The sequence below is a fragment of the Idiotropiscis lumnitzeri genome, chromosome 5, assembly GCF_059441095.1.
Source record: "Idiotropiscis lumnitzeri isolate Australia: NSW breed Sydney's pygmy pipehorse chromosome 5, RoL_Ilum_1.0, whole genome shotgun sequence".
Classification (NCBI taxonomy): Eukaryota; Metazoa; Chordata; class Actinopteri; order Syngnathiformes; family Syngnathidae; genus Idiotropiscis; species Idiotropiscis lumnitzeri.
Genome location: NC_142395.1, coordinates 6,201,660 through 6,229,091, shown reverse-complemented (window position 1 = coordinate 6,229,091; position 27,432 = coordinate 6,201,660). Strand labels below are relative to the sequence as shown.

At 46.5% G+C, this 27,432-nt stretch overlaps 1 protein-coding gene across 2 annotated transcripts in view; it reads right to left on the bottom strand.

Moving 5' to 3' along the window:
* LOC148336711 (SH3 and multiple ankyrin repeat domains protein 2-like) overlaps positions 1–27,432 on the bottom strand; it is a 225,084-nt gene that overhangs the window by 42,732 nt on the left and 154,920 nt on the right. For both annotated transcript variants that reach the window (XM_088295368.1, XM_088295369.1), the window contains 2 exons: positions 23,702–23,784; positions 22,080–22,204 (listed from right to left, as the gene is read on the bottom strand). In XM_088295368.1, the coding sequence (XP_088151494.1) occupies positions 22,080–22,204; positions 23,702–23,784 (208 nt within the window). The remainder of the gene's footprint in view (positions 1–22,079; positions 22,205–23,701; positions 23,785–27,432) is intronic.

The following is a 27,432-nucleotide window of genomic DNA, read 5'->3' as shown; positions in this document are numbered from 1 at the left end:
ACGTAATGACCTTTATCAGACATTGTACACAAGTAACACTTGTATCATTATTTATTACAAATACACCTCATCAATAACCTTTAATCCTGATATATGATAAAAGCAAATGTGTTGATAAGCGCAATTTATCAACCTTTCATTCAAAACAAAGCAAATTGGAATTTTTACAAACAATGCTTTGGTGAGGATTGCAAGTTGTGGAAGGAATGAACTGAATGCGTGAATGTGAGCCTCTGTGAAGTGCTTTGGGCACCGTGATGGTGCAGGTGAAGATGATACACAATATAGGTGCACTGCATTCACTATTACAGAAGCAATATTGTTCTACATATTTGCATTTGTACAATTACTATTGAGTTACCTTGCATTAATATTTAGCTGAGCAAATCATGCCTTACAACATATGAAACGCACAATAGTGGTTATATTACATTGAATTTTCCTGTTGAACATGATTAAGTGGACTGGGCAGCCATCCAGATGGATCCCTTCCTTTAATTTGTGGATGGCCTGTGCAAGTTCCCATATGAGATGCAGAAAGGCAGACCTGACAGAAGGCTGAAAACACATTCACGCACACACATGGCATAGGAGGCAGATGTATTTGCATGTTTCACTGGTCACCAGAGATGGGACACTCGAGTCATTTGACTTGACTTGAGTCAGACTCGAGTTGCTCGAGTTTTTAGGGACTTGCGATCAGCCTCCCAAAAACTTGAAAACGACTTGAACTGACTGAGGACTTGGTATCTAAGTGCCTTGACTCGAACTACATGACATGAAAGCTTGCTTATAGTTTGTGATCTGCATTTCAACACAGTTTGCCTTCTTAGGAAAGAAAGAGAAAAAGAGAGAGTTTTTGTTTCATTCACGGCAACCTAGCAGCCCAGTCAGGGTCAGGTGTTTGTGTAAAGTGGCAACGTAAACACTAACAGTGTGGGAGCAACTCGGGGGATACTTAATTGGAATTCAGGATTCATTTGTCCATGATCTTGGCAATAATAAGATGGCAGAATGCATTGCACCTCAGAGAATGAAGGCACCGATAACAACGTCTAGCTTCAACAACATTGGTTGGGACCAGCACTAAATATGTGATTGCAAACATCAAGTACCACTAAGTAACATAACTAGCAGAGGTGGGCATTTTACTAAACTTGCTTTTCTGTCATACCATCATTCGTAGGCGAGTGCGTCTATCACTCCATCAATTAGTCTGTCAAGAGTCCCTCGGTCCTTCACTCCACCGTCTTCCTCAGTCATGAGTGTGTCCGCCATATTTGATGTGGCAGCATCCCCGTAAATTAATGCATGTTAACTTCAAAAAGTGAAAACCCCCAAAGTGCATGAGTGAAAGTGAATACCTTTCATTCACACTTTTACACACACTAATTAGATTGAGGTAACAGATTGGCAACAGAAACAACACATGCAGTTATTAAATCTGATGATTATATACGTTTACTCCCACATTCAGTCTATTTTAGTATTTATCACCACATTAACAGTGGGCCACTCATATAAACATTAGAATGAAAAAATAACATGCATTCTTCTAAATAATTCAAGTGTAGATTCACTTTCTAAATTTCATTTTCAGAGATGAATTTTTCGAATGCATTTTTTGAAGTATGCGATGTGGAAAAAAATATAGTATTATCACTCCAACATGTGCTTGAACCAAATGATGGCTTGACTTGTGTGAAATTTGGTGGCGAGTGGATATGTGACTTGGGACTTGCTTGACACTTGAAGGTTGCGACTTGAGATAGTTGTGACTAGCACATATGTGACTTATCTTATCACCTCTGCTGGCCATGTGCTCCTTCTGCTTCTAGTGAAAGTGCTACATTAAAAAATAAGTGGTTTAATCCAACCACCTCTACTGATCACACAAATGCACTTGCACAAGCAGGCACAAAACATTAACTTTTTATACATGTCATGTTTCCTTGAATGGCGGCACGGTGGACAACTGGTTAGCACAATGGCATCACAGTGCATAAATTGTGGGTTCGATTCCAGCTCCGGCCTTCCGGTGCGGAATTTGCATGTTCTCCCCTTACCTGTGTGGGTTTCCTCCGGGTACTGCGGTTTCCTCCCACATTCCAAAAACATGCATGGCGGGTTGATTGGATACTCTAAATTACCTCTAGGTATGAGTGTTAGCGAGGATGTTTGTACGTCTCTGTGTGCCCTGCGATTGGCGGGCAACCAGTTCAGGGTGTACCCCGCCTACTGCCCGAAGACAGCAGGGATAGGCTCCAGCACCATAATTACATTAAGAAGTACAGTACGCGTCCTAGGAGGATATACAAAGGGGTGAAGATAAGCGATGCGCATGAGCACAACAAATTGAATATCCAGTTGAAGTTTGTCACCACGCTTTTGCGCACAAGAATTATGCAGCTCAGTCAGTCTGGTCGACTGTGGTCAGTCTATGCTGCCTCTTCAAAGTCACGTTAGACGCCACAACGATGGCTTCCCGAGGACCAACTTCAAAATATATGCTAAGTAAGTCATTGGTATCCATGTCCAGTCCTATTTCCATTTTGCGGTGTCCTTACGGTCTGTGGTGCAAAAAAGATTGGTCACTGGACCGCTGCCCTAGAGAAGTGTGCCAAGCGAACAACCTGATCGCAGGGTGTCCCATATTGCAAGTCAGCGGTGGGCAATTTATTGGGCAGATAAGCATCAGATAAGTCCTTAAGTTGGTGGGTCAGGAAAAAAATGAGCGCCAAACAGCCACCTCTGATGCGCATTTGAGGACCATACAAAACTGTTTATGTGCACTCCTGGACAGGGGTGTAAGTCAGAGATTTTTCATTGGGGTGGCCAGAGTGTTACAACACCTCTGGGAAAGCTTGCCAGAGGTGGCCGGGCAATTTCAAAATATATAATTAAAAATAACTTGTTTTTTTTTACAATCCTGTTTATTTACTTAGGTTTGTTCCTGTTTGTATTATGAGTATGTGTGTGTAAGGTTAGTATGAGTCTGCATTTTATTTCATGAAACCATGACTTGCAGCCATGTTGTTTGCTTGCTAAGGTGTCAAACTAAGAATTTTGACCGATATTTCCTGTAAGAATATAATGTTCTTAACATAAGAGCGATTCTTTAACATTTTAATGCAGATAAATTGTGTATTTGTTGTTTAACTATCCATCCGCTCATAATCCAAAAAGCTTATCCTCATGAGGTTTGCGGGCGCGCGGGAGCCTATCTGAGCTAGCGTCGGGCAGTAGGCGTGGTACACAATGAATTGGCTGCTAGTCAATCGCAGTGCACACAAAGACGCACAACAATCAAACCAAGGGGCAATTTTGAGTGTTCAAGTACCTTACCATGCATATTTCGGAATGCGGGAGGAAACTGGAGTACCCGCAGAAAACCCATGCAGTCACGGGGAGAACATACAAACTTCACAAACCCATGGCCTGTCACGATCCGGCTGTTGTGGTTCCAGCGAGTGGGCGTGGTCCGGCGGCTCCGCTCCGGGAAGCGGCCACGAGCAGGACGCGCTCCCGATTGCCACAGCTGCGCGTCATTAAGACTCTAATGAATGGACTATTTAAGCAGCCGACGCGGACATACCCGCGTCGGATTATTATCCTGCGTGCTCGTGCTTTTGCTCATGCTCTTGTTCATAGTTTGCTCTCCTCGTGATTTGATCTCGTTTTGTTGTTTGCGTATTTTGTATTTTGTTTCTTCTCAGCTACTTCACGGCTCGCTTTAAGTTTCTCGTTCCAATTGGATTTGTCTTCACCCTTTTGTGGTAAGCATTGCTTTTTCGGTTCCTTGCGTTGCAAGCGTTTTTTGTTCCTTCGTTATCTATTTCCTGGAGTGACCCGGTCACCCAGCGTTTTTCGTTTCGCCCTCCCGGCGGTTGTAATCATAGAACCCTTGCGGTTAATAAATTGATAAATATTCATCCCATAGTGATTATTGTGTGTTGCTTGATGGGCTTCAATAAACACCCTGTCTATCCCAACCTCCTGAGTCTGCGTTTAAGGGTCCACCTTACACCGCTTTCCAGCCTCGGCTGGGAAGCGGCCCTGACAGAATAATCCGACCATGGATCCCGCTGACTCAGAGAAGGTATTTAATGCCATGGCCAGTCAAGGACGCATGATAGGCCAGCAGGCGTCCGAACTCGTGACGCTCCGCGATGCGGTCGGCCAGCTGGCACACCAACTTACGAGCCTCGACGCCCATCTGGGCACCTTGGCGTCCCCTGTCGCTCCGGTTCCCCACCCCGTCGCGACCCCGACCGGGCAGCCGGTTGCGGGTTTCCCGTTCAAGGAACCCAGTTTGCCCCATCCCAACCGCTACGGCGGTGAGCCCGGCCTCTGCGGCCCCTTCATCCACCACTGCCAGCTGATCTTCGATCAGCAACCCCATACCTATGCTCACGATAATGCTAAGGTAGCTTTCATGATGAGCCTCCTGACTGGTCAAGCTAGTGCGTGGGCGATGGCCGTGAGCAACGCGCGTCCGGAGATTCGCTCCTCGTTCCCCGCGTTCATTGCGGAGTTTGAGAGGGTGTTCCACCACCCGATTCGGGGAAAAGAGGCGGGAGCGGAACTTCTGGACTGCACGCAAGGCTCCCGGTCTGTAGCGGACTAAAGATAAAGATAAAGATGTCCTTTATTAGTCCCACAATGGGGAAATTTGAAGTGTTACAGCAGCAAAGATATAGATACTCTATCGCCTTCCGGGTCCGTGCCGCCGAGAGCGGGTTCGACGACTGCGCCCTGCGAACGGTGTTCCGGAGAGGCCTGAGCCCCGCCCTCAAGGACGAGCTGGCGGTGCGGGACGACGCCGAGACCCTGGAGGAGCTCATCACCCTGGCCATCCGTCTCGACAACCGCCTGCGGGAGCGCCGCCGCGAGCGAGGGCTGGAGCTGCGACGCCACAAGCCGCCACGCTACCAGGTTCCCGAGCCACTGCCAGTCGACGAGCCAATGCAGCTGGGGGCCAGCCGCCTTGACACCCGAGAGCGAGAACGACGCCGCGGGTCCGGGGCATGCTTCTACTGCGGCCTCCAGGGCCATCGAGCGGCCACCTGCCCCCGCCGAGCCAGCCGTCGAGGGTTGCCTGCCCGCCGCGAGGAGTGCTGTGAGTCCGCGATCGTTCCCGCCGCGAACCCCAACCCCAGAGAGGAGCAGCCTGATGCTCCAGCGAAAGCGCCGGCCCAGACCGGTAACACGCGGAGACTGGAGATGGAGGCGGAACTCATAGTCATGAACACCTCAGTTAAGATCCGGGCGTTAATCGATTCGGGTGCGGACGACTGCTTCATAGATGCCGGGTTAGTCGCTAAACTCGGTTGCACCGTCACGGACTTAGACCGGTCCGAGAAGCTATGCGACCTCGACGGTCGCTTCCTAGCCGACATTCGCCGCTCGACCGAGCCCCTGACGCTAAAACTCTCCGGTAACCATATAGAGAAACGCTCCTTCTTTGTAATGCCGGCGAGGGCAGCCCCGGTCGTCCTGGGGATCCCATGGCTAAAAGAACATAACCCGGATATCGACTGGGGTCGACTAGCGATCCAGAGCTGGAGCCCTTTCTGTTACGCCCACTGCCTACGATCCGTCGTCAGGTCGATGTCGTCCCGGTCAAAGAGGTAAACCTCGATAACGTTCCGGCAATCTACCACGACCTCCGCGCCGTCTTTAGCAAGGAGCGCGCCAAGTCCTTGCCCCCACACCGTCCGTACGACTGCGCGATCGACCTTCTCCCGAATCCGGTGCTCCCGTAGGTCCGCCTTTACAAGGTCTCACAGCCCGAACAAGGTGCCATGAAAGACTATATCACCGAGTCGTTGGCCGCGGGTCTGATTCTTCCCTCCACGTCCCCGGTCGGGGCGGGCTTATTCTTCGTCGAAAAAAAAGATAAGAGCTTGCGCCCGTGCGTAGACTATAAGGAGCTAAACGCGATCACAATTACAATTAAAAACCGATACCCACTGCCGTTGCTGGACTCCGCGTTCGCCCCCTTGCAATCGGCGACGATATTTTCCAAGTTGGACCTGCGAAGTGCCTATCACTTGGTCCGGATCAGGGAGGGCGACGAGTGGAAGACCGCGTTTAAAACTTCCCTCGGACATTTCGAGTACTTAGTGATGCCCTTCGGCTTGTCCAACGCGCCGGCCGTGTTCCAAGCGCTCATAAATGACGTCCTGAGGGACATGCTGAACACCTGCTGCTTCGTCTACCTGGACGATATTTTGATCTTTTCCCGCACCGTTGGCGAACACCAACGCCATTCTGCAGCGCCTGCTCGAGAACAAACTTTTTGTTAAGGCCGAGAAATGTGAGTTCCACAAAACCTCCGTGCCCTTCTTGGGGTTCATAGTCGAGAATGGACAACTCAAGGCCGACCCGGCCAAGACCCGCGCGGTGGTGGAGTGGCCGGTGCCAACCACCCGCAAACAGCTCCAACGCTTCCTGGGCTTCGCGAACTTTTATAGACCCTGCCGCTCACCCGCCTCACGTCCACCAAGACTCGCTTCGCTTGGCACAGTAACGCCGAAGCAGCATTTACGAACCTGAAAGGGGCTTTCACGAACCCGCCTGTGCTTCACCACCCTAACTCTGATCTTCCCTTTGTTGTAGAGGTGAACGCCTCTGATTCAGGAGTGGGGGCCGTCCTTTCCCAGCGATCTCCGGTCGACCAGCGACTCCACCCCTGCGCCTTCTTCTCCCGCCGACTCACGCCTGCGGAGGCGAACTACGACGTGGGCAACCGGGAACTCCTGGCCGTGGTTCTGGCTCTCCAGGAGTGGCGGCACTGGCTGGAGGGCACCAAGGAACCGTTCACCATCTTCACCGATCACAAGAATTTGTCATACATCCGGTTCATGAGAAGACTCAACCCCCGAATAGCGCGCTGGGCGCTCCTCCTCAGCCGATTCAACTACACCTACCGCCCCGGCGCTCGAAACACCAAACCCGACTCGCTGTCCCGCATCCACGACCCCTGGGAGGAAGATGAAGGCCCTCCGAGCGTGGTGCCGGGTCACCGATTGGTGGGGGGCGTGCAGTGGGAGATGGAGCAGAAGATCCGGGAAGCGCAGGAAGACGGCGGCGCCCCAGCAGGATGCCCGTCGGGAAGATTGTACGTGCCCACACAGCACCGGTCGGAGGTGATCGAGTGGGGACACGCCTCCAAGTTGGCCTGCCATCCGGGCGTCCGCCGCACCCTAGGGCTGATCGGGCAGCGGTTCTGGTGGCCGTCCCTCAAGTCCGACGTCACCGAGTACATCCAGGCCTGCCCCGCGTGTGCCGCCAGCAAAGCGTCCCACCAGCTTCCAGCGGGCCTGCTCCGGCCGCTTCCCTTCCCGGCGCGCCCATGGTCGAACATGGCGCTGGACTTCGTCACGGGACTGCCCGCCTCCAAGGGTCACACAGTCGTCCTCACCGTGGTGGACCGCTTTTCCAAGGCAGCCCACTTCATCGCCCTGCCCAAGCTTCCGTCCGCCTTGGAGACCGCCCACCTCCTGGTCCAGCACGTGGTTCGCCTACACGGGATCCCGGACGACCTGGTGTTCGACTGCGGGCCACAGTTCATTTCCCGCGTCTGGAAGCTTTTCTGCCGGTCCCTGGGGGCCACTCCGAGCCTGTCCTCTGGCTACCACCCCCAAACCAACGGGCAGTCAGAGCGGGCAAACCACGACCTGGAGTCAGCTCTCCGTTGCGTGTGCCGCAACCAGCCGGCGTCCTGGGTCGACCACCTCCCTTGGATCGAGTACGCCCACAACACCTTGGTGTCATCAGCAACGGGTAGGTCCCCATTCATGACCGCGTATGGTTACCAACCCCCACTGTTCCCGACGCAGGCCGGCGCTGAAGAGGTCCCCTCGGTCCAGCGCCACCTCAAGCGGGCCCACCAGGTCTGGAAGGAGGCGCGGGCGGCGCTGTCCCGAACAGCCGAACGTAACCAGAAGATCGCTGACCGCCGCCGGCGCCCGGCCCCGACATACCAGGTCAGTGACCAAGTGTGGCTCTCAACCCGCGATCTGAACCTGGCAGGGGCGTCTCGCAAGCTGGGTCCACGCTTCGTGGGACCCTTCCCGATCGACAAACTGATCAACCCGGTCTCCGTCCGGCTGAAGTTGCCCCCCACCATGAGGATTCACCCGGTGTTCCACGTCTCGCTCCTCAAACCTGCACCTACTTGCCCTCTCGTGCCGCCCTCCGCCCCGCCGCCACCTCCTAGGATTATCGACGGCGACCCGGTCTACACGGTTCGAGAGATCTTGGACTCCAGGCGCAGGGGGAGAGGGGTCCAGTACCTGGTCAACTGGGAAGGCTACGGTCCAGAGGAGCGGCAATGGATTCCCCGCTCCTGGATCATGTGTCCAGCTCTGCTCCGCGACTACCACAACGCCAACCCGTCTAAGCCAGGTGGTCCGCCAAGGGGCGTCCATTGGGGGGGGGGGTACTGTCACGATCTGGCTGTTGTGGTTCCAGCGAGTGGGCGTGGTCCGGCGGCTCCGCTCCGGGAAGCGGCCACAAGCGGGACGCGCTCCCGATTGCCACTGCTGCGCGTCATTAAGACTCTAATGAATGGACTATTTAAGCAGCCGACGCGGACATACCCGCGTCGGATTATTATCCTGCGTGCTCGTGCTTTTGCTCATGCTCTTGTTCATCGTTTGCTCTCCTCGTGATTTGATCTCGTTTTGTTGTTTGCGTATTTTGTTTCTTCTCAGCTACTTCACGGCTCGCTTTACGTTTCTCGTTCCAATTGGATTTGTCTTCACCCTTTTGTGGTAAGCATTGCTTTTTCGGTTCCTTGCGTTGCAAGCGTTTTTTATTTCCTTCGTTATCTATTTCCTGGAGTGACCCGGTCACCCAGCGTTTTTCGTTTCGCCCTCCCGGCGGTTGTAATCATAGAACCCATGCGGTTAATAAATTGATAAATATTCATCCCATAGTGATTATTGTGTGTTGCTTGACGGGCTTCAATAAACACCCTGTCTATCCCAACCTCCTGAGTCTGCGTTTAAGGGTCCACCTTACACCGCTTTCCAGCCTCGGCTGGGAAGCGGCCCTGACATGGCCACTGGACTGTGAGGCGGACATGCTCACCAGTCGAACACATGCCACTCCCTTTTATTAGTTGATATAAATAACTAGAGGCAAAGTATTAGGATGTCTAAGAATAACTGCATCGATATGAAAAAGGCAGAAGAATCACAAATAATACATTTTTCCCCTCGGTAAAGCCGTCACTTACTCTGTCCATCTACAACTGCACAGAGATAAAAAAAAAGTCTACAACCAATCTCACCCTTGACCTCACTGCTTCTTGACATTTGTCAGCAAGAATAACATCAATAACAATCTCCTTCATCATCACACACCATTGGAGGTGTCTGCGCTCATCGACTTGTCTTACTTAAAGTCACCAAGCAATATTGATATGACGCAGAGAAAGTCTAAAGTATAGTAGGTATTGATGGCAACTATGACAAGCAGTCACCAAAAATCCATTAAAGTAAATAATGGAAACGACAGAGCAAATGCATGTAAACACCGTTCTGACAAAGTACTTTGGGCAAAGTCGGGGAAAGAAAGATTGAAGCTGTCTGAATCACACACATATGGGACATATGTACATAAATAAGAACGGAATGTAATTTTAAAGGCATGCACTGCCCTGTAGTGTTGTAGCACACATGCACAATCATGGGGAAAAAAAATTAAAATCAGTCACCATAGCTCAAAACAGGGGTGTGAATGAGGCAGGGCCGAAGATCGACATTGTACCCCCTGAGTGAGATGACAGTAAGATGAGGGAGTGACAGCTAGAGCCAAAACAACCCGTACGAAAACACTTGACAAATAATATAAACCTCACCAGGTCAATAAGTTCCAATCACTTTCAAATCCAAAGACAGCTGACTTAAGCTAGCCCAAACTGTGTATGCATACTACTTCATTCATAACGCGAACCAACGCTTGCAATACTGCAGTCTGGAATTTGTCCCTTTTCACCAGTCATCAAAACAACCACAATCATCTTCCTTTTACTTATTTTCTCTCCAAAGCACAACACCACTACAGCGAGCCCTGAATTTGAGTGCACTGTCGCCATGACAACAACCTGATGTGGACGCACAGTGACGGCGTAATAGCTCTGTGTTTGGAGCCTGATATTTACTCAGTTGCAACTGAAATTCGATGTATGATCCACTGGGCAACGTGAACTTTCAGTAAATAAATGAATGATGCTGTACACATGACACAAATACATTGTAGAAAGAGAAAAATAACTTTAATCCATTTTACAGAGCTGGGCACCCTTTTTAGCCGGCGAGTCCCCCGCCCTGCGGCCGCTATCTCGGTACCTGTCCGGCCTCGGCCTTCCAGCCTTTTATTAAAATTGTCAACCCAGTTCCGGCTCCAGACCAATCCCCCCCAAATTTTTGGATTAGAGTCAAAACGGGTCTTATTGTCACGCGTATTGTCACAGAGGAATGTGTGGCAACAGTCGCATCTCAGATAATGCGACGAACAAAAAGGAACCGCCGTAACCGTGCCAAAACAACAACGCAAACCGGTGCGTAGTTTGCAGTGTCATTTCTCCCTTCACTCTTCCCCGCCCTCCAACATCTGCTTGGAACAAAATACGGACAATGCGAAGCAGTTGGGAGCTGTGTGCAACGATTTACACAAATACAGTACAGTAGTTATTAATATATCAACGTGAATCAGAGGTAGACAAGAATAACGCAAATCACAATTGAAAAATGTATTATTTGAATAATGAATGAATTGTAAAAATAACTAAGAAACAAAAGTTACTCCAAACAACATACCACTATATAGCTAAACGCACACAGGTTAAAAATTAAGACTGTGTCCAACATCAAAGGTTTTTTTGAGTGACCTTTGCTTGGACACCATGAACCAAGTTGTGGAGACTGACAGAACTGGTATTGACTCTGTATATTCATGATATAATAATTTCACTTAATATTTTGCATCTTCATACTCTATTATTTAAGAATTAAGTAAATATTACTTCTGTGTAGCTGCATTGCATCTTTTGTTTTGCTTTTTTGGGCAGTAAAAAAATCTCATTGAATGATTAATTTTAAATCCCAACAACTAAAACTAGACAATCAAAAATGAAATCCCTGAATTATAAGCAGAGGTGAGCAATTTGCAAAATTTGTTATCCCAAAAGGCGGTCTGGACGACAACAATGAGAATGCGCATGACGTCACATCTGCAGAAACAGCACAGAACCAGATTCCAGTCAGAAAATTATTTTCCAGAGGCTTGCAAGAATGTCCATTGTGAACAGCTAAATTGTTGATCTGCTGTGTGTGAGTCGTAAATGGTCAAACAAAAAGGCTATAGTAAAGATAAACTTTGGGGCAAAATCCTGCTGAGTGCAGCTTTAATTAAGGTAAGTAACTTATTATACCAGACACACCAATATTTAAGAATATAGGCAATGCAAACAAACAAACAAACAAAATATATGTAGAGGTTAAAACTGAAAGTGCAGAAGCAAAGTTTAGGAAATTATGCCCTCCCATAATACAACTGTGCTATTTGAGAAGTAAAACATTGTATTCATTCATAACTAAATAACTATTTACTTTTTTTTTTTTTATTAGTGAGATTAATTAGGCTGACTTGATATTGTGAGTCTTCTAAAAGTTCTCTAGAAGCCGCTATGACCTCAAATGCTTGCCGATGCACACCAAACTCTTTGTTGAGATTGATAAAAAATATATTAAAATGAAAATATCAGAATGAAGCTTACAATATTTTGGATGTTATTAAAGTTGAAATCCTGACTAGACTCACAGTGCTGATCGATGTTTTCGACCGGTCTGAACCTCGCATAACTGTGCAAAATGTATCAAACATGCGGAACAATCAGAATAACATAACGCTTCACTAAAATAATGCGCCTTTTAGACCGGTGTATCTTATGTATGTGTGTTGTTGTTGTTTTTTTTTTTAAACAGAAAAATAACATCAATGATATAAATATTTACTTTAATCTCCAAGTCCACAGTGACGTACGCTGTGACGCATAATTCATAATTCATTTTCGATCCCGTTTAGCTTGGTGTGCACAATGCATTATATAGGTTTCTCTTCACATACTTATGACATTCCCTGTTGTTTTGCTGTTTCAAGTCGGAATGCCAAGATTAGTTGCCTCATCAGTCAACGAGATAATTCTTGCAGTTTTGTTTTTCCTCTCAAAGCTGCCACGTCTCCCTCAGTTACTGCTGCCCTGTGCTTGTCTGTGACGCAAAAGCGCAGACATGGCAATCTGGGTCATGCATGATCTAAACATAAGGAAGCAGTGCTATGGCTAACCTGTGTTAGCCACAGAGTCTGAAAGTAGGCCACATTTCACCCAAAATACTTACTGCCACGCACACCTGCCTTTCGTGCCAGCATGGTGGTGAAAGAAAAACGAAAGCTTGTGGTGGCTGGGACTGCCATAAATTATTTTTTTGCTCGTCGACTAATCGCAAACAGTAGTTGCAATTGTTGACCAATCGGATCATACGTAACTCGCTGCATATTGTAGCAGCAAGCAGCTGCTCTTACAATAGCCATCATTATCTTTTATCTTGAATTCTTTAAGATATGTACACATGTATAATAAAGACAATTCAGATGATAGAACATTCAACTGTGATTAAACTTTGTAGCTGGTACAAGAATTCCTTACATGTTTAAAAATGATGGTGCGACATAAAATGAAGGCGCAACTGCGGGCTTGAAAAATTGGGCTTTAATTGTTTTGTGCATTTTAAAATGGGACCGAAACTATACACTATGCTGAGTTGCACTCGTACAATGAAACAATTGCATATGCGTATAAGAAATTCTTGAAGAAACAAATTTCATTCTTTTTGGACACCAAGCCTTTTTTTTTTAATGTAGACAGTAGTGAAATGAGAGTGGTAAATTAGTTAAATGCACTTTGCTAATAACCCTGACAGGACAGGGGCAGTCATGTCAGGAAGCTAGCCTTCCACAACGGTTACAGTGTGTGATGTAACAATGTCATGTTTGGTTTTTCTATGGATTACAGAGGCAATAGTCATTTAAGTCACGTTTATTAACAACCAAAACACACATAGTAGAGCTGTCTAAAATTGAAACACAACAGCACACATGCTCGATCTCTCTCTCACTCTCACACTTGCAACCAGATTGATGCGTTCAAGAACTCGGAAAGCCCAGCACTCAATGTCAAAGAATTAGCCATGGTTGCCACAAGCCCATAACGGAAGCACGCAACAATAAAACACACCACTTCACGTTAAAATATACAGCGTTAGAGTGCTAAAAAAATGTCAGGATCGCGGTCGGCGAGGAGGGGGGAGGACCCCAGATGCGAGGAACCAGGGAAAAGGGTAACTTAAAGGGAATTTATTAACTGAATCAAACAAGGACAAACAACGTGGCAGGGTGCAAAGTAACAAGGGCAAACAAAACGTGACTAACAGAACTAAACTTGACGGGGAACAAAGACAGCGACAAACTAACATGAACGTGAACGTGAACGAGAACGAGCAATCGGGACAAGTGCATATGGGGGGTGTATAGGGAGCAAGAGCGAGAACGAGAACAAGATCAGGGAGCGGCCGTGACAGTCCTGGATTGGAGCAATGTTCCGACGCTGAGTTGTCGGCACGGGGTGTTTAAATAGAGGGTTGATTAGGGGAGCAAATGGGAGTCAGGTGTGAAGGCTAATGGGGAACCGGTGTGTGGCTGGTGGGGAACGAGCACTGAAGGAAACGCCCCACTCAGCTGACCAAAACAAAACAACAAGGACATGGCATGGACGGTGACAAAATAAAAACAAAAACCTGACATGACCGACACGGGTCATGACAGTACCCCCCCCCCAAAAAAAACAATAAACAAAAAGAAAAAAAGTGTCCAAAACGAGGGTGGGCGGAAGGGGGCCGGAAGGCGGGACCACGACCCGCAATGGAAAGACTGGTCAGGCGGGCGTCCGGGAGGCCAGACCAGCGAGTCCAGTTGTGGCCATTCAGGCGGCCGACCGGGGGGCCAGACCAGCGAGTCCAACTGTGGCCATTCAGGCGGCCGGCCGGGGGGCCAGACCAGCGAGTCCAGCTGTGGCCATTCAGGCGGCCGGCCGGGGGGCCAGCCCAGCGAGTCCAATTGTGGCCATTCGGGCAGACCTCCGGGAGGCCCCGGTCGCCACCTGGAGTACGCCGCCGAGGCTGAGACGAGACGCGGCGACGGGTTGCTGGGTGCAGCCAAGGCTGAGACGAGACGCGGCGGCGGCCCGGGCAAGGTTGAGACAGGAACTTGGAGCGGCGGCGGACTGGGCGCAGCCGAGACTGGAACTTGGAGCGGCGGCGGGCCGGGCGCAGCCGAGACAGGAACTTGGAGCGATGGCGGGCCATCGAGCACCGCCGAGGCAGAGGCAAGACGCGGTGGCAGATCGTCGTCCATCGCCGAGGCAGGAACCGGGAGCGACGGCGGGTCGTCGGCCACCACCGAGGCAGAGACGAGAAGCGGCGGAGGGTCGTCGACTGCCGCCGAGGCAGGAACTTGGAGCGGACGCTGGACGCGCTCCGCCGCAACATGGACTTGGGGCGGACGCAAGACGTGCTCCGCCGCAACATGGACTTGGGGCGGACGTAGGGCGTGCTCCGCCGGGACGTGAACTTGGGGCGGACGCAGGGCGTGCTCCGCCGGGACGTGAACTTGGGGCGGACGCAGGGCGTGCTCCGCCGGGACGTGGACTTGGGGCGGACGCAGGGCGTGCTCCGCCGGGACGTGGACTTGGGACGGTCGCAGGGCGTGCTCCGTCGGAACGTGGACTTGAAGCGCTGGCGAGGCGCCGGAACGGGGCTCAGCAGCTGGCGAGGGGCCGGAACGGGGCTCAGCAGCTGGCGGGGAGCCGGAACGGGGCTAAGCAAGCTGGCGGTGAGCCGGAACGGGGCTCAGCAGCTGGCGGTGAGCCGGAGTGGGACTCTGGAGGCTGCAGCCGGCGAGGGGCCGGCACTGGAGGCTGCAGCCGGCGAGGGGCCGGCACTGGAGGCTGCAGCCGGCGAGGGGCCGGCACTGGAGGCTGCAGCCGGCGAGGGGCCGGCACTGGAGGCTGCAGCCGGCGAGGGGCCGGCCATAGGGATTCAGGGGAACGAGAGACACGTGGGACCGAAACTACTGGTGCCGGTGAACGTGAGCTATGAAAAGCAAGGGGGACGTGACAAGGTGCGGAAACCGACGGTGGACGAGGTGAACAACGTCGCCATGATCTACGTGACTTTGGACGTGAAGCGCGTGAGGTAGAATGGGAGATGGACTCAAAAAATTCAAAAGAAAAAGGTGTCAGGAATTGTTCGGAGGGAGGAAAGTGACGGGTCCTGAATGACTCCGAGTTGCGCTGAGCGTCTAAAAGATTATAAATATACTCGAAATCATCCTCGTGATCCGAGTCGACCAGAACATGAGGGGCATGGTGCTCAAAATCATATTCATAATCCGACTTAATTGAAAAGTGAGGGGGTGAAAAGGTATGATGCTCAAAATCTTCGTAGTCAGAATCAATGATAAGAAGGGGAGGTATGACAGGCTGGTAGTCAATACCGTGAAACAAAGGGGAAGAAACAGACGAGGTACGAGAGGCGGAACCTACGGGAAGGACACGGGGTTGGTCGGCAGGCTGAGGGGGGTAGTCCGTGCGGCGACGACGACGACGCCGCCGAGAGCTTCTCGCTGGGTCCGGGTTTGGTCGGAACATTCTGTCAGGATCGCGGTCGGCAAGGAGGGGGGAGGACCCCAGATGCGAGGAAGCAGGGAAAAGGGTAACTTAAAGGGAATTTATTAACTGAATCAAACAAGGACAAACAACGTGGCAGGGTGCAAAGTAACAAGGGCAAACAAAACGTGACTAACAGAACTAAACTTGACGGGGAACAAAGACAGCGACAAACTAACATGAACGTGAACGAGAACGAGCAATCGGGACAAGCGCATATGGGGGGTGTATAGGGAGCAAGAGCAAGAGCGAGAGCGAGAACGAGAACAAAGAGCGGCCGTGACAGTCCTGGATTGGAGCAATGTTCCGACGCTGAGTTGTCGGCACGGGGTGTTTAAATAGTGGGTTGATTAGGGGAGCAAATGGGAGTCAGGTGTGAAGGCTAATGGGGAACCGGTGTGTGGCTGGTGGGGAACGAGCGCTGAAGGAAACGCCCCACTCAGCTGACCAAAACAAAACAACAACAAGGACATGGCATGGACGGTGACAAAATAAAAACAAAACCCTGACATGACCGACACGGGTCATGACAAAAAAGATGTGCCTCTAATCTTGAAGGTTTTCTTTTTCATTTTAGGTGCATACCTCATTTTGATTTTGTAGATCAATTTGATACTTTTAAATGATACACACCGGTATTTGTGAACAAAGCAAAACATTTTGGAAGATTAAATAGTAAAATGCCTTTTATGAATATTATTCACAGTGTAATTATGCATTGTGTATACATTTTGGTTCCATTTTAAAATGGCCTACACATTTACAAATAAAAATGTGAAAGCCTGTATCGATGAAATGTATGCGCACATCGCAAATGTTTTTTGTCAGGGTTTGTTCAATGTTGCAAACAGTTGTATTAAGGACGCATTAGTCAGTCAACTCATGTTAATGAACAGCCAAAAGAGTTTGTGTTTGACATTGAAGGGGAGAGATCTCACACACTTTCTCGCGCAAAGGGAATGTTGCGTTTACGTACAGGGAAATGCCAGTACTCCAAGTAAAATATTTGCCACATGCCCTCATTGCCATCACATAACAATAAAACACATAGTTAAGTTTGTTGCACTATACTACGTTAGATTGCAAACAAAAAGTACAAAAATATGTAACTCCTAATATTTAGAGAATTAAGATTTTCTTTCTGTTGCATTGATTGTGTGGACCAATTTACTACTAACTACTAAAACCGATACAAGTGTTTATTATACTTTTTGGTCTAATTTCTACTTTCAAATAGAAATGCTTGTTGCCCAAGAAGAGTGAAACTTCTTTGCAAGTATTTATTTTTGTATTTCTAGTTTTGTAGTATGAGTAAAAGTGTATTGTTTTGGTTTCATTTTAAAATGCACTAATCAATTACAGCCCAAACACAATATCGCTTTCAATTCAAGATGCACCATCATTCATAAACAGCTCAGAAATGCTGATACAAGCTGCAAAGTTGAATCAAAGTTGAACGTTCTATCATCTTATTAATGTGTTGTAAACTAATTATGGTTCTATAAGAGCAGCTGCTTGCTGGTGCGACATGCCACAATTCACATATGATCCGATTAGTTGACAACTGCTCATGATTAGATGACTACCAAAATAATAATTTGTGGCAGCTCTAGATAGAACTCAACATATTAAACATTAAAAAAGTAACATTTTCTCATTGTATTCACTTTTGAATTTTGCACTCAGCCGGTTGGGCCGACATCTGTTGGTCCGACACAATGCCCTAACTGGCCTGGGTTTTCGGCCATCGAGAATATCAGACCCTAAAACGGATCTTGTTTTTCAAATTATTTTTAGAAAAAGAATTGGACAACATGTTTACATAGCGCTCTAAATATATTCCATTGAAACAATTTCTGATTCTGATTTCTGATGGGTGAGTGCCAATGATGATGCATTGTCAGTCGTAGCTTGATTCAGGTTTTTTACACAAATACACAGTGAAAAACATCCTCCATGGAAAAATAAAGGTTCCATGATTGTTCTCAGTCACTGCTGAGTTATTTTTTCATGTTAATTAAACCAAATGATCTGCAGCACCAACAAAGGGTGGCTTACAAGCTAGAGGCCGGGCAACTGTGACCATTGTAAAAAAAGTAAAGCCCTTCAATACAGTTTTGAACACGGCCATAAAATCTGCATGAGTGACTTAAGATGAAAGGAGACACACAAGATGTGTAAAGAGGTCAATGGGAAAAATACGAGAGAACAAACAAGTCAGGTGTAGAAATTGTAAAGAGCAAGAGCTGCATACACACAAACACTGAAGCTCCATTTAGCAGAATCACAAAATAAAATCATTTCCATTGCAGGGCTGATTACAAAAGGCACGGTAGTTATAAAGTCATAAGCAATCTTAAAATAGACATGCCGCTTGTCCCCTGATAGAATATTCTTACAGTGATATAAATTGTAAGTGAGGTACATGCAGGAATGCCTGCTGGTGGCACTCAATTGTGGGGAGCAAATAGACAAACAGGCTTTCACATTTACACTGCTGGATGAATTCAGGGCATTTAATTAACCTGCCAAGTATAAAAAGAACATGCAAATGACTCAGAAGGGCCTCAGCCAAGATTCAGACCCAAACCCTCTCAACTATGAACCAGGCATGCTATGCACTTTTGCATGAAGAAAATATTATTTTTTGTTTAAGTGTGTGTTTGTTTTCTTTTTAATGAATAGAGATTCTCTCATTCAACTTCAGCTTTAGGTTTTGTCCATCCATCCCTCGTGTGCTCGAGTATAACTCTGGCTGAGAAGTGGGATACACCCAGACTTGTCCCAAACGATTGCGTCCGTGCGTGCGTAGCTCAAGTGTAACATTCCACACTGTACAGGTTCTTTGAGAGAAACTCAAGCTTGCAACTTATTTCTGGCTCTCGAAAGGATCTCTCACAATTTACAATGTCGCTCCATGCACTAAAAACATTGTTGTGTCATCACGTGGTGGAACATAACATAATAATTGTTGTGCGGGCGTCCTTCATTGTGATGAATGTTAAGTGAGCTCGAACTGCACAGCACTTTGCTCTGGTTTAGAGCTTCTTTTTTCTTTTTTTAATCCAAAATACTTCCAAAAAATGGAGGATGACTTCTGACATTCTGCACTGTCTTTAAATGAAAGGTCCAATGAGGCTAGCCGCTTTTTCACTTAAAAAAATATGTCTTTTTTTCCATCAGGAAAATTATAATAGGCTGCATTTTACATAATATCAATTTGTTTTGGATAAATCGGTAAACAACTAACTACTTTCAAAACTCCCCTTTCTGTCTTTTTAAGCATGATTTCACTCAACGCGAGTTCTTCTCGGTCATTATTGTCGCAACGCAAGCTATAGCAGACGTAATACGGCACCACCACAACTACATTGTCACTGGAGATGCAGAACTAGACAACAGGTTGGACAAACAGGCGAGAGTGAGCTTGGTGATCTATTAAAACTTTAAACATTAATATTACACAGGTTTGGGGTACTCCTTAAAAGGTGCGTTTATAGTATCTGGTTGTTCAAAAAGGGAACCAGCTTTATCAGATTTCAATTTTAAAATTAAAATTTTTAAATTACAATGAATCATTTTTCATGGATGACATTTTTAGGGGGAAAAGGATCAGTCAATATGGGGTCAAAAAGCAGCTCTTATGAACTGATTATTCATACATCCAAATGTTTTGTATACGATAACATCTTTCCTCATTAGGGTACCCGATGAGCTGGAGCCCATCTCAGACTTTAGACAAGAACTTGCGTACACCCCGAACTGTTCACCAGCCAATACTAGGCCACAACCATTCACACAAATGGAAAATTCTGAAACATCAATTATACTACATAATTCCCCTCAAACAAACAAAGGATTCTACGCTCGTATCTCAGAAGTGCAATACACACGTGATAACCACCACAGGTGATTTTCTTTTATTTCAATCTGGACAAAACATGTGGCAGAATAAACCCCTGTGTTTCCCCCTGTGCTTTAAAAGCCTGTTGGGCCGCCAGGTTTTTTTTGCGCCCCCGCCAGGCGAAAGCAGGCTCTAACGATGCACCCAATTTAGGTGCGCAGGTGCACAAATGTCATGATGTGGCGACTGCAAAGAATTAAAGGTTGCAGTTGTGCAACCAGCCGAAGTCTCAGACGCTAAAAACTATATTTATCATAAATATAGAAGCTCGGGGTAATTCTTTCCACTCGTGCACACTAGCTGGGATCCATTCACTTGAATGAGAGCGACAGCCGAGTTGTGGCCCCTCCCCAGGGGAAGTCATTTCAGGCAGCTGCGCTTGGATACCAGAGCGTGATGACAAATGAGCCATGCATTTTGCTTTTTAACTGTCCTTTTACCTTGAATGCAGGATACAATATTCGTGTCGATTTAATCAACCTTGGATTGCAGTGAATTGATGAGTTCTAGCGACTTTTGACCGCACTTTCAACCACAAGTTCGCAAAGCCAGCGGGACTTGCATGGATTGTTGGCGGGTCTGGCTCGCACTGGAGTCGGCGAAAGCAACGTAAACAAAAGTGGTCTTGAGCTGGACTATGGCTAGGCAATTGTAAATGCTAACCACTCAAACAAACCCCGCTGCCGAACCTCTCTACATCCAATGCCAGTTCCATAATGGGAGTATTGTATTCTATTCATCACAGAAAATTGACTACACGCTCAGATTCCTCATGTTCCTCAAGTTCAGTGTAACTGCACTTGAGGCGGAATCATGGCACAAAGTGACGTTTCATCGGCAGATTATGACGTCCAATAATGCACAGATTACAACTAATGACAACTATATTACACGCTTGCAACCATGGTAAGGATACGGGACTCCGAAACGGATGGATGGATAGCAAACGCAATGACACTGCACTGTGGTGTTGGTGTCATAATTAATACTTGTTGGAATACAAACGACCACGGCTCGTTGAAGTGTAGTTGAGCATACGTTGCGGTGGAGCATGTGGAGGACACAAAACAATGTCCCATTCAATGGAGGTAACCCAATTGTGTTTATATGACCCAATATTTGGGTTGGCAAAGGAGAAACTCAGAGGTCTTATTTGGGGTTTTAAATTTTTCAGTAAGTGCATATTTGGGTTTTGGGCACATTTCCATGGATTTGAAAACACAAATATTGACAATATTTGGGTTTTAAAAAGGGTCAGTGAAACACATTTGTGACAAATCTGCTCGACCAGCGATTAACAGCAATTTATGTCACTCAAATTATCTCTAACACCCAGGCAGACCATGTTAGTACTTAAAATAGTACCTGGTTATACTGATTACCCAATTGTCCTCGTTAAAAGGTACTCTGCGTAACCTTCGAGAGATGACAAGATTATATTCAAGAAACTACCTCAAACAACATCAGCAAAATGAAATGATTAACTAACCAGAATAATGTTGAATCTGTCAGAATAAATATAATTAGTCATTTAATCAAAATTGGAAACAAAACAAAATAAAATTGTGGATGACCATAAATCTAGCGCAACCTTCCCCTCAGGCATCCTGAATTGATAACCAAGACCAGAAAAACAAAAAACAACTTTCGTGTTAAACTGTTCTACTCGTTAGGACAGCATTGTGAGTGATCTGATGACAGTAAAAAGACCAAAACAAATAGCATCACATATTTATGCAGGTTGCTCATAGCCAACTCTTTTTTGTTACCATCAACCAGCAAGCAAATCTATAAGCAGACACTGACATTTCCAAGCTGATTTTAATTACCATTCCTGTGTATCCAAAGCAACGCAAATGTGGTGAAAAACCGGAGAGATGTCTAATAATTTTACTCTGTATTGTCAAAAGGATCTTTTGGGGGAAAATAAAGGGGGGTAACAAGCTGATTTTCCATAATACAGCTAGCAAAGGTACACCAGCATCAATTGCACAAAATAAAACTGACAACATTCAAAGACTGACAAATTCTACAAGTGTGTTTTTTATCAGTTGCTGAGCTACTGTCTCAAGAAAAAGTGGCAAAAGTTAACATAGGGCATGATTAAGTGGAGAGCCAGTAGAATGGCAAAAAAGACATGAGGGGTATTTTACGACTACATGTTTTACTTTCCAAAACACTTGAACAATGAAGTTAACATCTTGATTTACCAACGGCAGAGATGCCAAAAGCTTTACATTATGCATGAACAAGATATCAGCATTATTTTGTTGAACGCAAACTCTTCACCACCCGTCTTACTGCATGAATAAACGTTTTGCAAACCAATTGTACTGTAAACAGAGCAAAAAAAAAAAGAAAAGGTTCAGCAGCTCTTACCTCGATGAGGAAGTCCCCCGTCCGTAGCCCCGCCTGCCATGCCACGCCCCCCTCATCCACTGACTCCAGATACTGCAGAGCAGGGAAGGCCGGGGTGGGCGTAAACTCCTCAATGGGCGTATCCGCTTTGCAGGAAGAGCGCAAAAAAAGGGAAATGACAATATGACCACTTGCGCAATCTGATAGTTTGGGTTAATGAGCTGCCTATGGGAGTCGGTATGTTGCAGTGCTGTTATACAAACTACAACCACAGTAAAAAAAAATAGAAAATTAATAAAAATCTTGTATTTGAGCAAAAATAGTAAATCCCTTGTTGCAAATTCCATCTAAGAGAAACAGCAGCACAGGAGGAGGAAGTTTACAAAATAAAAACAATATTTACCTTTAAAGTCTTTGCACTGGTTAATTGCTAAGTGTTGTAAAAGAAAAGAGTAGACTACTGAAAGTACAATTTGATATGAGGGAGCATAACAATAATTGTGCACTACACACAACAAAATGAAATTTGTTTATCAGCAATTCCCTTTGACTTGTCATTAATTGGGCTTTAGCTGAGTTAGTGTTGCTTCCTTTTCCCACACATGGTTGCATCTGTTGCTTGCTCCCGGGGAGGTTACAAAATATTGTGGGTGGAATGGCGACATGTGACACTTCCTATAAGTCATCCCACTGAAAAAACAGACAGCATGTGCGAGAGTTGCATGATTTATTGCGATGTTTAGGTGTCCGGCTGTGAGGGTGACACTGAGATATGGACAAAGCAGTCAAAAAGGATGGGAGATGGGCAGGGAGCAAAGAACAGCACAATATCAGGGAGCAAAAGAGGATGTAAGCCTATGTGACAGCTCGAGCATGAGTGTATGTTCGTGTGTCTGTGTATGTGTGTTCACCCCCTTGCAGGATAAGCTTGGCTGGGTCAGTTCCCCAGGGTGATGGCAGTGTGTGTCAGAAAGACTAGAACATTCCTCTTGTTTTTCAAGCCAAATCTCTCCTCTTTGTCCATCTCTAACAACACCCTCCTTTCTTTTTGTTTCTTAGATGGTAGCACGGAACACAAAATGCATCTCTTGACATAGCCGCAGCATAGACCAATGGCTCCACGCAGTAGTGAAATACAACGTGGATTATGACACGGTGAGAATTGTCATAGAAACCGATGCAGCAGTCCAAACTGTCTATTTTTAGAGTCAATCTCAAGGCTTGGTGAAATATCAAACAGCCTGGTGAGGCCACTTACATCACAGACAATTCATGCTATGTTCAGGAAAGATGCTGATGGTTTCTGCAAGGTGCATCAAACCCACAACTGGAAAGATGGATTTGTGGAACGTTATAGCCATGAAAAGAGGTGGAGGAAAAAAAGTGAAATGGATAACGTGTGTTTATATGCAAGATGGATCACAAATAAAGTTGCTTTCAAACCCCAAATGGTGAACTAACACGCCAAACCAGTATTTAGCTAAATTGGATGAGTCAAACTACTACAAAATATTAAACATCTCACAAAGTAGGCTTTGTCATCCATCATGAGTGAATTTGGAACTCTGTTTCAAGAGTGACTGATTTGGGGGAAATGCAGAAAAAAATTATCCAAATCTTTTCAAAGGAGTGTGAGAAATTACCTTTTGCCCCTCGCAGCACGAAGCCGAATCCTTCATTCTCCTTCTTCTGGAGAACAACCGTCTTCTCGTCCACCACGCAGTCACTGTGGAGAAGATGCCGAGCAGAGCGGCCGTTAGCACAGCCCATCATTCGGAGCATGGCCACGGACGCCCTGGCCGAGTGGAGGTTCATGCTGGAGGAGAGCGAGTCCGGCCAGGGCAGGGCAACCCCGACCCCACCCCACCCCAGCGGGCTCTGTATATATCACACGGTATGACCGTGGCCCCGGCAGCCTGGCGACAGCATCCCCCACCCACCCCAAAATAATAATAATAATAAAAGAAAGACGACGACGACGTAATTCCCTTCTTTATCACCCCCTCCTTCTCCTCCCTCCGCGGGTGCTCCCAGGGAGCCTCCTGCGCGGAGAAGCGAGTTGACGCCGCGGTTACCGACGCCGCGGTCACCGCCGCCGCTGCTGCTTCCTCTGCGGAGGATCGTACCAGCGATGCCGGGCTGCGCGCTCCAAAGGAGGTGACATCAGGCTGGCTGTAAGCGCCAAACGGCTCAAGGACAAGCCGCGACTCAATTAGAATGGAGCGCTCTCGTGATTAGGTGTGCGCCACTTCATGTGCGGAGACGAGCAGTTCCGGTGTGCGCGCGTGCGAGCGCGCGCGTGCGTGAGCTGACGCGTGACCCTCATTTGTGACTGTGTTTAACTCACCGACTAATCGGTTAATTGATTCCAATAAATCCTGAGGCGTAATGTCTGCCAGTTCAATTCACGATCGTTTGTTATGTCTTTGCTGTTTCACTAATTACGCCAAATAGCAAGTTCACTGCTGTCGAATAGAAGTGTGATTTGTCACGGTCAGAAATGTACAAACTATAAAAAAAAATTGGAGATGGGGGGACTCAGCTTTGTTTTGGCCGTTATTAGGCCAGCGCAAGCTTTCATCGTCTCCTTTATGCCAAATTGAATAAACTGCGGCTCCTTCACTTGAACGTAACCATTTATGAAACAAAACATCCAGAACCAAAATAATGTTTCAACATGAAAGGCACGTAAAGTGAATTAATCCCATCCAGCCACCAACTTATTTTATCAGAGTGTAGTTCAAAATAAATATACAATACGGCAATAAGTAAAAACAAACTGTATTGGCAACAAATAAGGGATTTTGCTTGCAAATCCCTTTACAATGTCTCACCTTTTGTGTACTTAGAGCTTTGCAAATGTTATTACTTCTCATAATTTTTCCCCATTTATCAACATCATCAATATTTTTGTCAAGTTCTTCTATAAGTTGAGGTCTTTGCTTTGGCAAAACAGACACTCCTTTTGCCACATTGGATGCTTTTATTGCGTCTTTGTTCTCGTCAAAAATGAGGATGGTATATTGTGCTAACAAAAACTGCACTGCAAGATCCCAAACACGAGCATCTCATTTTCATCTTACACAACTTATTACATTTATTCAATAGTAAAATAATTTGGTTACCTATTATCACTACCAAACAATTTTCTATAACAAACTGAGGCCACATTTCGAGCAAACAAGATAATGGGAGTACGACGTATACATGAAACGAGAAAAGCACAAATAACGCTTCCGTGTCGATGTTGTGATTTTGTAAAATAAAGTGCAGCGTGCGAACCGGGCCACTATTTCATCAAAAATATTGTTTGTAAACAGAATTGTTCTTAACTGGGATTTCCTGAACCGAGGCTCCACTGTATTTTTCTTAAAGTCATCCACCAGGAGGAATAGTCCTACTACTTGATGTGAATAGATCCTGAAGTTGTTGTCTTCAGAGTATGACAGGCCACGCGTGCACTTGTTATTTCATCTTCTATTGGGTGCAACAATTGCACTGAAGACACACATGGGCCTGAGAGAAAGGGTAAAATATAGTACTGAACTCAAGAGAAAAAGTGAGAGAGAGAGAGAGAGAGAGAGAGAAATAGAGAAATAGAGAGAGAGAGAGAGAGAGAGAGAGAGAGAGAGGTGCAATCCTAGCAACTGTTCCCTTAGCAACACAATCTGTCTGGAGAGGAAGGAGGCCCGCACTGTTGACACACTGAAGGTTATCTCACAGCATTCCCTTACACACACACACGTGCACGCGCGCACATACGCACGCACACACACACACATGCAAACCTTCATCCACCCACCCAAATCTGACAGCTTCGCTAGGTCAGTGCACTGCACCGTGCAACACAAGCCTGACAATTTATCGACAATGTAATCTTTTTCAACAAGTGCTGGCAGGGGGTGGGCTGGGCGATCGGGTTAAAGGAATGGGACGCTCTAAATGGGGACATGCTGGCCGACACGCTGTGAGGATGAAGTGCAGCGTTACCCCCGGGAACATCCAGATTCTGAACTGCACAATGGGGGGGTCGGCATGAATAATAGTGAAGAGGAGATGTTCGGCAAAGACGTATTCAAAACTTGCTGAATTTGACAACTAGTAATTGTGGACTTCGGATTCCTAACTTCTGAGGATGGACAAATAGTGCATTCATCTGCATCGATTAATCTGCAGCATGTGACTTTTTAATAGGCCCTCAGTCAACAGCTTCATCAGCACTTTATTGAGAGCTGATTCATCAAGTAGAAAAATAACATCTGGCTCCCCTGTGTCTGTCCACCTTTCCCTCTCAGCATGCAGCCCCATACAGGCAGCAAAGACCGATTGTCAAGACACTAGTCCGGTGTCAAGGACAATGGAAGAGGAGATGCTACAGGAATACCAAAACAAATATTACTCAACTCTACGGATACATTTAACCAAAACAAGTGTAGTTGGAGCATTAACATCCATCCATCATTTTCACTGCTGGTTGTCATTAGGGTTGACGTGTCACTTTTTCAATGAGTCCAAGGTGCCTCACCCAAGACTGGAAACACTGGTTCCCTGTGACCCTGAAAAGCATAATTGGCCGAAAAACCAAATACATGTGACAGTGTATAAAGCAAGAACTTATTCACCAAATGGTTACTCATTAACATTGATTTCCTTCTGCGTTTCCTGAACAGACTTTCATCCAGCGAGCTTTAGTCAACGGGAAAAAGGAAGCTTAGATCCTTCAATTATTTTGATGATTAGGGCAATTTTACACTTCAAGTGTTTGGATGAGACTCATTTGGAGAGTAATAAAAATTTATTTGTTAAGTGAGTAATGATAATAGCGTTACTATTGCCACCGTAATTTTATGTCATTGCTGTGTATAGATCATTTTCCAAGTAATGTGATTGTCACTATCAACTGGGAATATATCAGAATAAATAAATAGCACTTGTGGGTATATTAATGATGATTTGCTGATAACACAAGTGAGTAGTGATATAGTTGCAGTTTGGCAACGCAAAATCGCAAGTACACAGACTTTTTTTAAATACAGTGGAACCTCGATTTAACTGAGCAACAGAGGTAAGGGGTCATCCATAAGAGCCATTTGTCCCTTACATCGAAGAATTACCCCCCCCCCCCCCCCCATTGACCTAAAATCAGCCAATACCGTACAGTACCTAGTTTTGTACTTTTTCATTAAAAACAAAATGAAATATTCCCAGTAGAGTACAAAATTATTGGATATACATAAAGACCAGTCTTGTTGTTGCACAAACATTCACGATTGGCCCATTTGATTTTATAAGATTAAAAAATTTTAATCCACGAGGTATTGCCCACCCTGTGGGTTTTTTCAGTGAGTATTGCAAATACAGTGAACCCTCGGTT